The following is a 15,977-nucleotide window of genomic DNA, read 5'->3' as shown; positions in this document are numbered from 1 at the left end:
GAATAGTTATTTAGGAGTTTGGGATAATTGTTCCATTTGTCTCACTAAAGAAGAATGCAGAAAAGAACAGTAAATACTTCTAATGCCACCATATGTTGGCCATTTTGATACTGATTGTTGCAAATATTGGTATGATCTTGCGAAATTTAAGTACTTTTACATCCTATAAATTTTAAAGAAAGAAAAAGAGGATAGATTTAGGTTTTTTTCTGATATCTGGGATAGAAATGTGATTTGATTAGGCTTTTCCTTATAAATTATTAGGCACAGACGTACATATACTATGTTAGTCTTGAAGCAACATTTATTCCTCATGTGAAAATGAAGACTTAGTATTACCATGCTTACTCATTTGTAAAACAAGAACATCAGGACCAGTGGACTCAGCAAAGCAGCAAGTCATTCACTTTCACCCTTCTTCTTAAGGTGAAAAAGATCTAAAGATTTATCTTGATTTACTTCCAGGTAACCCAAAGGACATGTTGTGAACATTTAACATATGGTAATTCTTCTTAAATGTACACAAAATATTGTCATACTTCTGTCAAACTAATAGACTGAAAACACTCACTGGCAATTTTCCCTATCATGTAAATCCATTTTTTGTTAAGCAGTAGAGTTATTTTAAATCTACACATATTCCTAACTAATGAAATAGTAGGGAGTCCATTGTGAGCTCTACTTTATTTTATTATATTTTATTTGCCAGAAATTATCTTCATTTACTTTTCGCAAATTCACAAAATTGATGCAAAGAACACAATGACATGCATATGCCTTTGTATGACCTGGCAATACTTTGTGATTCACATAATACAAAAAGATGTATGTTCATTTTCAGAATGTAAAACAAAAAATCCAGGAATCATGAATATCTAGTTCTGTGATCAAAAATTCAGAAGGCCTTCATCTTCAATAACTTAGAATATAAAATACTTCTTGGAAATTGGGGCTTTACCATTCACTCATTTGTGTTTCAAAACAAAGAGATTTCGTAAGCCACAATTCTTTCAAAGCCAAAAAAATGGCAAAATCCAGGAATTACAGTATATCACATCCAAAAAAAATGAATTTCTTATACTGTCTATTGTGCTAAAGACAATGCCCTCCTATAGGAAGGGCAGTTTTGAGTATTTCAAATAAAAACAAGTTAAAACACATATTTCATTGATTTCAAACTGCTCACTGCACACATTCTATATGAGAATTCCAAATGTGGATTACCACGTTTCCCCAAAAATAAGACCCTGTCTTATATTTTTTTGAATCCTGAAATAAGTGCTTGGTCTTATTGCCACGCACTCAAAAGCCCGATTGGGCTTATTATCAGGGGATGTCTTATTTTGGGGAAAATAGGGTAGCTAGTGGCACAGATTTTGATAAAAGAGATTCTAATTTATCATTTATAGCATAATATATTTTATGAAAGTGCACAATTTCCAAATAAGAAATGGAAGATTTCCTGGGAATTTTATGACTGAAACTTAAAACAATTGTTGAAAATTACCATTTTAAAGTTAAAATGTGTTCATTAAGTGCATACAAATCTTTCCTTTATCTAGTGTACAATCACTGCTAACTGCTGCCATTCAGCACAATTTTTAGGCTTATAGTTCTTGTGATTCTCTATTAAGATTCTTTTAATAGAATCAAATCTGCCAATTGTGAGTCTAGTGTTTTTTCATTTTTCATTTTTGATTCTGACTGGTTTTTTGATGTTTTGTTTTGTTCATCTCCAATAGGACTGTCAGTGGGTATCTGTCAAAGAAATAAAAGGCAATTCAGAACATATGAGGAGATTTAAAAAACAGATTTAGTGAGAAGCTAACATGGAATATTATCAGAGTAAAAAAAAAAGATCCCTAAATTCCAATGAAACATTCAAAAAAATGGAAATGTATACAGTGGTACTTCGGTACTCATTGTTAATTGTTTTGGGGAGGATGCGACCAGTACCAAAAATAACAAGTACCAAACAAATTTTACCCATAAGGAATAATGTGTTAGTCACAAGGCAGCCAACAACAAGTTCTAGCTTGCATGTCAAGTAACAAATAAGTCTGGGATAAAATTTTCATGTCAAAATGCATTGAGTGCCAAGTTCGATGAGTTTCAAAGGAGTTAAGTACCAAGGTACCACTATACTATGTTTTGTCCAAATCCTTTGGAAAATTAGGTGAACCAACATTAATTAGTAAAAAGTTCAATTGATAGGAATGTGTATTAAATACAAATGTGTCATATTGTCATCTATATTGAGAAACCTCCAAGTCATGTTTTACCATACATTTAAATATTAGCATATTATACCTAATATTCATACACAAATGATGAATACACATTCATTTGATACAGAAATGAGCATTTACCTTCCATAAATGTATCATATTACTTGCAACTGTTTTGTATATTAGACTAAACAACCTAATAATTATTGGTTTTGGGGACCACTATGTACTTCAATATAAATAATTATAGAAAATGAGTTATTAGTGGGTTAGAGCCCTTGTCTATGGAACATAATCCACTGATAATTACTTATATAATTGCAATTTAAATATGTACATAGAAATGAAAGAATAGGTAATAACTTCAGGAAATATTACAATGCAGTTTATGTCATTTTAAAATATGCAACATGATAGCTACTGAATTTCCAGGAGGAAATGGAATATTTGTTAAGTTCCAATGCAGATGGAAGAGAGTGCTTTCTATAGAGTTTTATTATTCTGCACGATTTCAATTTCTCAGTGGTCCCTCTTCCTCATATGCTGCAGACAGATTTGGGAAAAATTGGACAAACTGGAAGATTCTTCAGAAACAGCAAATAATAAATTGGGTTTTGAAACGTCTAATAAAAAAAATGTAAACTTCACAAAAAATCTTTTCTGAAATTTACTCAAAAGAACTGACAATATAACGAGAGTGAGTTAAACATATCACAATAAATTTAAAGATTAAAATTACTTACAGATTTAATGTCCACAGTTACAATGCCTGAATTTATATTGTGCCTTCGTAAATCAGATTTAATTAAAGCTAAAAAAAAAAAAAGAGATAGTATTAAATATCAATTCAAATACATTTCACTCTGGTGATTTTTTTAAGTTTGGCTTTGTTAATTGTCCTACAGATACCAACACACTAACGTCAGCAGTCTTCTGCAGAATATCTAATACTTGCTTTATTGCAATGTTTTTCAGGTATTTCTGAATTGAGAAATAGTTATATGAGTAAATACTAAAACATATTAATCAAAAGTACAAATCTAGATCAGGGAGAGCATATTTTTGTGATGGGTGGAGTGATGCTATCAAGATAACATGGGGACAGAACAGCAGCCATTGTAGTGCAATGAAAGTAGAACTGATGCAGATAAGTATTCAAACTGATTGAACAACTAGATAAAAACATTTTTTGAGAACTCATTCTACTACACAACTTTCCATTTGTAGAAGATACTCCAGATACTCCCATTGCTGATCCTTTTGGAGTTTGGTGAAAGCTCAATTATTGCTAACTTCAGGGAAGAAAATAATTTAAAGGCAATTATTAGAGTAAGTTGCTTTATTCTTATTCAATACAATTTAATTCATTATTTCCAATGAAAGCTCGCTCTATCTATCTATCTATCTATCTATCTATCTATCTATCTATCTATGTGATATATAATATCATGACCAAAGCTTATTGAAAGTATGCAAAAATATGGCTTTTATATTCTATTATACTATTAAATAAATATAATTTATTACCTTTGGGATCTATTATATCTATAATTACTATAAGAGGTTACGATTTACAATTTCCTCAGATTCTACAAATATCTGTGGTGGAATATAGTCTGGATTCCCAGAAGGGAAAAGCTGCATTCCAGAAGACCAAGAGACAGTAAGTTTAGATACCAGAAGTTTGGTTGGAAGAAAGGATCAAAATAGCTCATCCTTAGAAGTGCTCAGAGTATATTTTAATGAGGTAGTAGTTGTTTTATTTGGGCAAGATTTCTGTCTGTAGGTGAGGAACAATAAAGGAAACTGCTTAGAAGTAACTCTCTGTACTCTCTTTAACTCTCTTTAATGATTTAATGTAACTCTAATGATTTTCAGAGCCTCAGGCAATATCTGAATTTAGATATTTCTTAAAATGTATCACAATGTATCAAAGTACAATATCATATATGAGGGTGGAGGTTTGTTCTTCGAGCTTGTGGGTTGATTTCTGAATGTTCTATTACCAGGCAAGGTAACATCTTCAGTGGCGTTCAGGGGATTACCTAGCCTGGTAACGATCCTCTACTCTCATCCTACACCTGAGTTATTCACCACCATTGCAATACTGTACATCTTAAGAGGGATCCTAATATTGATTTCTCTTAGATACTATGCACAAATTATTGAGGAAAATCTTATGACTGAGCCACATGCTAACCAACCTTTCAGTTTAGGCTTTAATCCAGGTTAAAATGAACACACATAGTAATGAAAGACATTCATCAAAGACACAGTTAGTTGTTGACCACAATTGAGACCAAAATTTCCATTGCTAAGCAAAACAGTTAAGTGAATTTTGCCCCATTTTACGACCTTGTGTCAGCCCTGGAGGCCATCTTGTGTCAGACATGGAGGCCATGTCCATCATATGGCCCACCTTGTTCGCCAGTGTTTAAATGAATCACATGGTTCTTAAGTTAGTAACATGATTAATTGTATTCGGCTTTCCCATTAACTTTGCCTCAAAGGTCACAAAGAGTGATCACATAACTCCAAGACACTACAATCATCATAACTACTGTGTTCCCTCAAAAATAAGACTGGATATTATATTAATTTTTGCTCCAAAAGATGCATTAGGGCTTATTTTCTGGTTAGGGCTTATTTTCAGAGAAATACGGTATTAAAATGGGTCCATCTGGCTGACAATCTTAACTGGAGCTTATTTTTGAGGTAAGGCTAATATTATGAGCATCCGGAAAAATCATGCTAGGGCTTATTTTCTGGGGAACACAATACGTGGGTTGCCAAGCATCTGAATTTTGATCACGTGATCACAAGGATGCTGCAACGATTGTGTGAAAAATAGTCATAAGTGACTTTTTTCAGTGCCATTGTAACTTTGAAAGATCACTAAACAAATGCTTGTAATAGACACTTTAGAAACAAAAAAGTAGGCAAATCCGCTTTTGTTGTGGGGCAAAGCCTGTTTAACCAATCTTGTGTCTTACTGCTCTTCCTTTGCTGTTAACATATTTAAAATGTTTACAAATTTTTATTTGCTTTACCGTTATGAAGGCATTGTGTTTTTATTCTTGTTAAGATTTGTGTATGTTTTTTGGTAATAAAAGGAGTTTTACAGTTTCAAATAAACAAAGATGAGTTAAGCCTTTGGAGCAGGGGTGTCAAATACAAGGCCTGCAGGCCAGATCCGGCCCGCGATGTGGTCGGATCTGGCCCATGGGGCTGTCCTGGAAAATGTAAGGGGACGGCTTGCGTGGCTTTGGCCTGGTCTACCCAATGCGAAGAGGAAACATCAGGAAAGTGTGACTTTGACCCATCTACCCAGTGCGAAGAAGAAACATTGGGCCAGCATGGTTTTGGCCCAGTCTACCAAGAAAACATCGGGCCAGCATGGCTTCAGCCCAGTCTACCCAATGCAAAGAGGAAACATTGGGCCAGCATGGCTTCGGCCCAGTCTACCCAGTGCAAAGAGGAAACTTGCCCACAGTCTGGGGAGTAGCATCAAGCTGGCCACACCCACCCAGTTGGCCACACCACGCCTGGCCCCCCTGAGGTCAACCACAGCCCTGATGTGACCCTCAATGAAATTGAGTTTGATACCCCTGCTTTGGACAGATTTCATATACACTATTTTTCTATTAAGAACAAAAACATAATTTGAGATGTTACCTGTTAAAATGATACCTATAAACATCCACACAAAGAGAAAAATATTTCCAGCACGAGGATTGTAAACTGTTGTAAGCTTCCCTTGGATCAATGTAAAGACGATCCCAAATATCTGTAATTATTTATAAGAATACATATCAGAATCTAACTCTGCCAGTTCTCCTTGAGCTCCCTGAACTCTGCCAGTTTTATTTCCTACTGTGCCGCATAAGTGGGATTTTGTTTACATATTACTTTCAGAAAAGAACAGCGTGTTCTCATCATGTTAAAAGTGTACTACTCACGGCCTGAAAATTTGTTCAATTGTGGGGGAGGATCCACCACAGAATTACCCTGCCATTCTAATAGAAAATAGCTTATTCTAAAAAAAGTATTCTTTTGGATTCCAAGCATAAACCGAGATATGAGAAAAAATAGTTAGAATGGACTGGGTAGCCATGAATTCATTTTTCCACAATATCTATAAATTCAGCAAAGGATAAATATTATTTTGGAATTATTATTTTTTTGCATAGTAATGCAGTTGTTACAATGTATATGCTATTTTCTAAATACTTTAAATAGAGATGCTGCAAGCTTTAGGAAAGCTCTGTATAATTAATATGATGTGCAGGGCTTTCTGAAAGCTGTTTCCTTAATCTTTGCTACTAACCTATTTATAAAAACAGCATTACTGAAGTGACAAAGTTATCTGAACTCAGAACTCCAAGACTCTAGTAAAATATTCCTCATTACCTGTGCTGAAGCATTCAAAAGCCCTGATGAAGTGCCTTCTGACTCTGGGTATGTAATTTCCACAGCAAATTCAAAACCAAGGGGCAGATAACCTGTCATAAAGAAACTGACATAAAAAGCCAAATTAGCAATAATTCCTACTATTTATATCAAAACTGTTCTTCAGTATTTATTACTATTAGGGCAACCTACAACGGATTTTCTATCTTATTCCAATAATTTGAAAATCCAGTTACAAAAATCCACCTTTGATAGAAATATATTCCACTAGAAAATTAACACTTTAATAAAATAAAATAATATAAAATATAATACATTTAATGTTCCTAAATTAACATTGTAGTATATTTTATGGCAAAAAGCTTACCCAAGTACTCCACCAGTCACAAATACAACTAGAAGGTTACTACAATTCAAGGTGAATGTAAATACGACCATCCCAACAAAAGAGAGAATGTATACAACTAATGTGGTCTGTCTGTAGAAAAATAAAAAGAATCATATTTGCTATAACTTTATAATAAAGAGCACAAATAAAAATGTACATTTTCAGTGGCAATCTGTCATTGCCTTCTTTTGCCACCTAACAGAGTAGAGGTAGTCCTTGGATTACCATGGTAATTGGGACTGGAATTTCTATTGTAAACTTTTATGATGTGCTCCTACAGTGTGACATTGTGTGACTTCATTGCTTAGCAACACCAATCCTGACAATCCTTGTGCTATCATTAAGTGAAGATTGCAGGTTGTTAAGCAAGGACCTCATGTGACCGCAGCTTGCAACTGCCCACTGGCTTCCAACAAGCAAAGTCAATGGGGAGCCAGCAGGAAGTTCACAAGCCTTTCCTTAGATAGCTTGCAGGCAGGCCGGTGAGTTGTATGGCATGTGGACAGGCAGTGGATAGGTGCTGCGGTGCAGATGGGAGGTAGATACTGTGGCATGGTGTGAGTGCGAATAAGGAAGGGGGATGCTGCAGCCTGGCACAAGTTTGAGCAGGTACCACTTGCCCTGCCTCCTAGAGGCTCCATGGGACTAGGAGCAGGAGCAACTTACCCAAATCTACTTGCGATCTCCTGCCAGTTTCCCCATTGATCTTGCTTGTGGGAAGCAGGAAGGAAAGCTCACAAATGGTGATGGACGCTGCAACCATCATAAATGCAAGCCAACTGACAACAAGCACCCAAATCACAATTATGTGGTTATAGGAACACTGCAATGCCACAACTTCAATGACTAGTCATCACACAGCCCTAATTTGAAATAACTTTGAAAAGTCATTGAACTAGATGTAATCTGAGCTTTATCATCTATTTTAAAATTTGTGAAAACAGCTTTCTCAGATTTTAAGACTCAAAAGATGCTTATTACTATAAAACTATAATAACCTGGAGAAATACAGGCAGTACAGATATGTAATATGGACTGCAGGACACACAGACTATTGCCCCCTGAAACAGTCTTACTCTTAACAGCTTGAAATTTCTGTACACATGACTTGTTTTTAAAGAAACACAAAATGCTTTAGGAGTCTAGTTAAAATGATATACGTAGCAAAATGTCTATAACCCTGACATTATCAATGGGAGTGTCAAGCAATCTTCTCTCATCTTTTCTATTTTTCCTGTGGCATGATCTTTAGCCCAAAGTTCCTGGCTTTGATAAAACCAGAGATTCTATTAGAACTAAACCAAGAAATTATGGTCCTTTGCCAAAGACCAAAAAATGAGCTATAGCCAGAAGCTTTCCAAAAATGGTTAAACATAATTCTAATAAAGGAGAATATTTGTAGCTCAGGGTTGATGTGAGGGGTCCTTGGTGCTCTCTGAGCTTGCTTGCTTTTTGCAGAGGTTTCATTACCCAAACTAGGTAACATCATCAGTGCTAGTCAGTGACAGTGACTAACACTAATAATGTTACCTAGTTTGGGTAATGAAACCTCTGCAAAAAGCAAGCAAGCTCAGAGAGCACCAAGGACTCCTCATAAACATAATTCTCTCTTCACACATGCACACTTTCAATTAATTAACAAAAGACAGAATTATGCTCTCCATATATTTTGTAATCAATCTTTTGACCTCTATTAAACTACTCAGCCTTCATATTGTAACTACAGCATAACATGAATTTAAACACTTGCTATTCCCATTCATATACCTACTTGTATGTCTTGGTATGATCCAGCCATAAGCCACAAATAATAGAGCCAACCATTCCAGCTACCACAAGTGTGAGGCCAATCCTACCTGCATTTATCTCTTCTCCCTTTATGTAATATAATCATGAAATCACATAATTATGAAATGAATAATTACGTTCATTCTAATTCACTTTTTCAAAAAAGTTAATCTATTAAAAAATTAGTAAAATTTATAAATCATTTTTGTAGGTGAATACCAAGCATAAGTAAATTCAAAGTACGGCAATAGTAAAAGAAATGTTGCAGTCTGGGAGTGGACACTATATATGCATAGCCATAATTTTAGCTTATAGCCCATTTTCAGATAGTGTAAATAGGTAGGCTTTCCAATTATAAAAAAAAAAAACCAATATTAAACAAAGATTATTCTATTACCAATTTTGATTAAGACAAGAATTTATAAAGAAATAATGAAATAGATGCAACCTAAGTCTACAAAACTGCAGTATTTTTAGACAGTCCTTTCAAAGATCTGAAGATGAAATGCTCATTTTTTTCATGATTGTCAAAGTGACAAGCCCATCTTTTATTTCTTCTACAAATTTCATCCTTTTTATCTGAGGTAAAAATAAAATAATCCATAATCAGATAGCATATCAAGCTATTATTCTTTTACCTAATGAAAGATCTCCCACATCCTGTATGCTAACTCCTGTACAAATCAGAATTGGCAATGACAAAACAAGAACAGCACTGATTTTGATTCAACAAATTCTATAAGAACTTACCTCATAGTGAGCTAATATCATTTGGTTTAGTAGAGTTGACACTGAGTAAAAGGCTCCAGTCATAATTCCTACAATGAAGTTATCAAAAGTACTGCCATTATTACACAAAATAAATGAAGCCAAACTCATAAAATACAGAAAAAGTTACCCTTCAGAAAATTGAGTTACCTGAAAATGAAATGAAACCTGGGACCCCAGAATATCTTTTTGCCCTGCATAGGCTCAACTCCTGCTTGCCATCAAGACAGGCATAAACAGAAACACTGCACAGCACATTGAAAGGGAGATACGCAAACAGTCAGTGAACTACGGGGAGGGCTGTGAATAAGTAGAAGTGAAATCTAAATGTCATTCATCATTTTTGCCATAGGCAAAATCTGGAGGGGAGGGGGGAATCACTGAAAAAAGTAGGCTTCAAATCGCTTTATGGCTACATGAAATTAGTTTCAAGAATCTAATGCCCCAAGACATTTGTCAGCTCGTTTCACATTACTCACCAGCTCCTCAATAAATCTTTAGCTGGGGTTCTGTGAATCATGGGATCAAGAGAGAGGAGGCATAGAATGACTGTTGGTCTTGTCAGGTCTACCACAATATTCCAAATTATACAGAATAGTGACAGTTCCCCATTCTCATATGAGAGAATTGTATAAACACAGCTACATCACTGCTCATTTAGGGATCATTCTTACATACTTACTGGCTCACTTACTCCTTCACCAGCAATAGCCCAAAGGTATCAGGACAAACCTCAGAATTTACATTATGCTCTAAGCTGCAAAAACTACTGCTGTCTCAGTATGAATGGTATGAAACTTCAACAACTTATTGAAGTTTCTTGAAAAATGCTACAAATAGAGGAAGTAATTTTGTTACATTTGTCTTTTAGTGCCACAAATATTTAAGTAAATATAAATAGACATTGTATTTCAAAACCCATTACCTTATTTTTGAACAATTAAACACTCTATACCACAGAATTAAAAAGTTCAACAATATTAATACAGGTTCAAAATAGAATGTATAAGTAGTACATGCTTAAATTGAATATCTCCTCTATGACAAAATTAACTAGATGTGAATGTTTAATTTTCATGTTTCTAACATGAATATTAATAATTTAAAATTTTATATAAGAATTTATAATAGCAATTACATAACTCAATAGGGAGATGGGTGGCATATCAATTTAATAAATATCTCTTAGCAAATAAATCTCTAAAGTACAAGAAGAAAGCCAGGTTATAAAAACAATACAATGTTTAGTACGCACATCTTTAAATAAGTTAAATAATGCTCACCATAGCTTATCAGCAAAAGAATAAAAGGAACATTCCTGAACAAATTGAATATTGATTGTTTATAGGAGTGATCGTTTGGAGATGGATCCAGGAGAACAGCCTGAGACTGACTTGGAGGATATTTGGGTTTTTCCTTAAACACTAGGGAGAAAACAAAAACGTATTATGTATATAACATTTTCTCATGATGGAACAGTTTTACATCCACCTTCATATGTAATAAATTATCAATATAATAAAGGAAGCATGTTTGTATGTTTCCATAAATGCAGATCCTGGGATAACTTGGGATTTCAGTCACTATAAATCCTGAAAGTCAATGTGTTAGAAGTACAGGTATTCCTTGACTTACAAGTTTGTTTAATGACCGTTCAAAGTCACAATGGCACTGAAAAAAGCGACATGAGTTTTTCACATTTACGACTATTGCCGCACCTCATGGCCATGTGATCAACATTCAGCCGCCTGGCAACTGATCCATATTTATGACGGTTGCGGTGTCCTGGGGTCATGTGATCACTTATTGAGACCTTCTGACAAGCAAAGTCAATGGGGAAGCCAGATTCATTTAATAACTGTGTTACTAACTTAAGAACTGCAGTGATTCATTTAACAACTATAGAAAGAAAGCAGTCATAAAATGGGGCAAAACTCGCTTAACAAGTGCCTCACTTAGCAACTGAAATTTTGGGCTCAATTTGGCCATGTCAAGGACTACCTGTATGTATCACAGAACTAATTCAACTTTTTCATATGTAATGAGCAAAGGATCTTTGTCCACAAAGCTTCCCTTCCCAACTGAGGGTTCCTAAAATTCTCTGATGTAGTCATCCTCTTCGTCTTGAGAATGATGATAAAACAACAAAGAGTGCTGAACCACTCCCCTCCTTGAAAGTAGAACTTACCCTTTTAAAACAAACAAGATTTTTTAACATTGTCAGAAGCTGCAGCATCCAACCTTTTATGAGTTAGTTTGCTTACTAGAATTTAAGTCATTTATTTTTCCAATTTTGATTGTCAATTGCTCACATACTATGCATTCTAATGATCATTTGAAACCTGAGAATATAATGTGTCACTTCATTCTCCTGAATTTGCCAAAGCTCAGCAAAGGAACTGCACCATAGTTATGTTATTCAATACATCTACTTGATAGAACTACAGTGACTAGAAGTAGCATTAATGCCGTATTATGTTTCCACAGCTAGTATCAGGTTTTTTTCTTCATTACTATGAGATACAATCTTTCCTTTTTTTTGCTTGAGGTTTTCTCATTCCTTATCAAGTGTTGCAAATTCTTATATTCATAGGATCTCAGATTTTGCAATCCCTCCTTGGTTACTATAGTATTTTTCATTGTTTATCTTAACTCCATAATTTTTCTAGTCATGTTTTAGTACAATTCTAGTAATTCTTCTTTTACTTTTCCTTCAATTTGCTTCTTAACCTAAACATCCCATTATACTTTTCCTTACTATTGTCTCATAGGTATGTTATAATTTGTAATTATAGCTAATTCTAGGGGAAAAAAAGCAAAATGTTATTTATAATGCATTGATATAATTCTTGTATTATTATGGTTAATCTTCAATTCGATTCAGAGTCTGGTACTAGTAAAAACTAGCTCAAGTCCTAACCAAGGACCTATAAGAGCTGTTAAGGTAACATTTGAGTATATAGGCCAGGGGTGTCAAACTTGTGTCATCATGTTGTCATCATGTGACTTATCGACTTTTTTCCCCCTTCGCTAAAACGGGGGTGGGCATGGCCAGCATGTGACACATCCAACCTGCAAGTTTGACACTCCTGACATAGGCAGTTCAGAGCAGAGTGGTTTTTTGCAAAGTCAGGATATTCAGGTCTAATAAGTTAAAAAATTCCATGTATCTGGGCAGCCCTTTGGGTATTGCTCCAAGGGCTATTACTGTTGGTACAACCATTGATTTCTTCCTCCATAATCGCTCAACTTCATTTTACAAATTATTTATTATTATTGCTGTTGGTATTAGACTGAAATAATGTTTTACATACCAACCGCTGTTATTAAAAAGAGGAAAGTAGATATTCCTGCTGTGCCATAGAACATTATGCTGATATTATGTCCCATAAGATCCAGGTCATCATATGTGTTTGGAACTAAAACTGGAGGCAGTAAAAAGCCAATTGCTGTGCCTAGCTATTAAAATAAAAAGAAAATTGTGTTAGAATAAATTTGAAAACATAGGAAATCTATTAGACTAGCATAGGGTCAATCTAGCCAACACGGTATCATACAACAATCCAAAATACATTCAAATGCATAATCACAAACAGTAAGGCAGTAGCCTTGATTTACTGTTTTTCTCAAGAGCCTGTATTTAAGCTCTCACACATAAGCGTCTGGGAATAGTATGCAGCCATTAAGAATTATAGATATAAACAGATCAACTCCCCCCCACACCCTGTTTAATTCCCCTTAAAACAACCTAAATTTGTGGCCATCACCATATCTAATTATGCATTATATGGTGACATACTTTCTTTAGCATTTTTGTTTTATAACGAATGACTCATTCTGATACTGAGAGGAAGAAAACTTTATCCATCATACGTGTTTTATACCTCTTTACAAACCTTTTTTCTCTGCTTTTAAGAAAAAAAGCTTTAAATGCTGTAACAGAAAAATTGATATAATCCCCTAATCATTTGAGGTACTCCTTTTCCAGTTTTATACTTTTTACAGACACATTATAAAATAATTATACTATACTGGCAATTATATATTTCAGTTTCCTTTCTATTCACTTCTAGAACACAATATTATAGCATCCACCCCACTGAACTATCCCAGAGACTGATTTGCAAATTTCAACATGAAATTGTCTATTCTCTCTGCTCCTTTATCTTTTAACCAATAACCAATCCTTGAAAAATTGAATACTCTTAATATTCCTATGGCCGTTATAGTTGTTCAGGAGTGTTTGGTAAAAGATTGCATGAATGTTGTGGGGTTTTTTTTGAAATCCAAATATATTTCTATCAACACACTTGGTGATACCCTTAAAAACAGTATTAATAACAACATAAACCTGAAAGTTTCTATCACAAGTAAAGAAAATGGAAAAACATTGCTTTTTCATCAGGAAGTCAACAGCTAGTAGAGTTCTAATTTATTATATTTAAATGACGTGATTTTTCTGGATTAAGGTGCAGAACTATATTTAGAATGCAAGAATGTTACAATAACTTTTTATACTCATTTGTTTTCCTAACTGATTTTCTGAATATTAAAATATTAAAACTCTTGCAGAAAACATTTTCTTTGGAATATGCTTATATTTCTAGATTATTAGTTCCGTAATTATTAGGTTATAACTGAAACATGAAAACTTATATTTTGATGCCCTACTGACATCACAGCATCAGACAGAAGATACAAATTTAATTAGCAAGGATTTGGATTAAATATATGAAGGCTGATTATTCAGTTGTAAATGTCCTTGCTTATTCAAGTTAATTGCTTCAATCATCAATGCCAACAAGATTGTGCATGATCCGTGCTCATCTAAATGTTTAGAATGGAAACTATATTTTTTTTCTTAAATCCAAATGCATTTATTTTTTTTCTCACCAAAGTTATCCACCAACATCCCTATCTCATGCATCTCTTACCGCAAACTTTCTCCTCTTTATCCACTCACCTGATTGCCCAGAACAGCTACAGCACAAGCAGTGGATACTTCCTTGGGTCCAAACCAAACAGAAGCAATGCGGGAGGGCAAGCCCAAAATGAAGACCTGGGCTACCGAACACACAATCTGAGCCAGCAGAGTGATCAGATAGAAATCTGGCTGGACGCTGGCACACTTAATCCAGGCCCCCAAGCAATTTAGCCCAGATCCCAGCAAGGCAGTGAGACGGAGGCCATGCGTGTCCAGCAACCAAGTGGCCGGAAATATGAGAGGCACGTATGCCACCATATATGATATGGAGAGCCAGTCAATTTCAGAAGAAGAAACATTATAGTAGCGAGTGAAGACACTGGTCAATATACTGTACTGGATCCACTGGAAGGCATTTACTAGCGAATAGCAGCTGAACACGGCCAGCACCACCAGCCTCCGTTTGGAAAGCCGAGGGGTCAGCTTCACCCCTATGGTACAGTCAGACAGCATCGCCTCCGCTTCTGGGTACTTCTCGAGATCAGCAAAGGAAGCGGCGCTTCTTCCAACCTCCCTATCCTTCTCGGTCACCAAAGGCATGCAGCTGCCGCTGTTGTCCGGCTCTTTGCCGGCCAGGTATCCATTGGGCTGGAAGGCAGGCACCGTGGATTCCTCCCCAACCTCGCCGTTGGCCTCGCTGCTTTCCCCGGGTTCAGCCATCTCCGTTTCCTCGCCGCCCATTCTCCCTTCCCCGACCTGAGGCTTTCGCCCCGCCCAAGCCTACCTGCCGGCGGACCAGCTACTACTACTAGGATCCTCCCTTGTCTACCGCAATCAGAACCGCTACACGCGCCGCCCCCTTTCCCGTCCGCCTCCCCACGCAGGTGTGCCCGCAGCCACTTCCAGCCTGCCTTCTCACATACTGGCCAAGCGCTTCCCGCCCGGCCTTCGCTCTGGGGATGCTTGGCTTGCTCTCCTCGGCGCGCTTTGCATTTAGCCCTCACTTCTTATCTCTGCCTTCCCCAACCACTAAGACTGGCTGAGCTCCGGCCTCGCTTCTCCCACCCGCCAACGGCTCATCCCAGAGACTCCGGGGAGAGATTGAAGGAAGAGCGCGTCTCAGTTCAGGCGCCGAAGAATCGATGCCGGCTTCCGCATGCGCACTTAGTCTCCGCTTCGATCGGGAGACGTTCCAAAGGAGACGTTCTAAGCCAATGAGGAGACGGAGAGATATTTGCGCTATCGCGGCTCCGCCAATCGTGGAGAAACGAGGCCGGGCTGAGTCCTGAGCCGAAAGGGCTCCCAGGTTGCCCGGCTTCGATTAGGGAACTGGGATTTGTGGTGCGTCTCTTTCGCCGAGGCCTCCCTTTCGGCCACGTGGAAAGATTGGCGCGGCAGCTGGTCCCGGCTGTCATTTGGGGCGGCTCTCACCTTTCACAGATTGCTGCATCATGCTTCTAGTCCCTCAGAC

The 15,977-nt window shown here is 36.4% G+C and overlaps 1 protein-coding gene across 1 annotated transcript; it reads right to left on the bottom strand.

Moving 5' to 3' along the window:
- Positions 1 to 1,351: 1,351 nt before the first annotated feature.
- FLVCR1 (FLVCR choline and heme transporter 1) lies at positions 1,352 to 15,527 on the bottom strand. Its single transcript, XM_070948887.1, has 10 exons — positions 14,546 to 15,527; positions 12,897 to 13,041; positions 10,866 to 11,006; positions 9,565 to 9,632; positions 8,798 to 8,901; positions 7,006 to 7,116; positions 6,639 to 6,744; positions 5,904 to 6,015; positions 2,972 to 3,039; positions 1,352 to 1,758 (listed from the first exon to the last, which is right to left on the bottom strand). The coding sequence occupies exons 1-10, from the start codon at positions 15,245 to 15,247 to the stop codon at positions 1,630 to 1,632; spliced, it is 1,686 nt and encodes a 561-aa protein (XP_070804988.1). The 5' UTR covers positions 15,248 to 15,527; the 3' UTR covers positions 1,352 to 1,629.
- Positions 15,528 to 15,977: the final 450 nt, after the last annotated feature.

Source organism: Pituophis catenifer, unplaced genomic scaffold (genome assembly GCF_029215685.1).
Source record: "Pituophis catenifer annectens isolate HBS135680 unplaced genomic scaffold, rPitCat1.0.hap2 SCAF_1, whole genome shotgun sequence".
NCBI classification, from domain to species: domain Eukaryota; kingdom Metazoa; phylum Chordata; class Lepidosauria; order Squamata; family Colubridae; genus Pituophis; species Pituophis catenifer.
The sequence above is the reverse complement of the archived record's forward strand: the minus strand, read 5'-3'. Positions and strand labels throughout refer to the sequence as shown.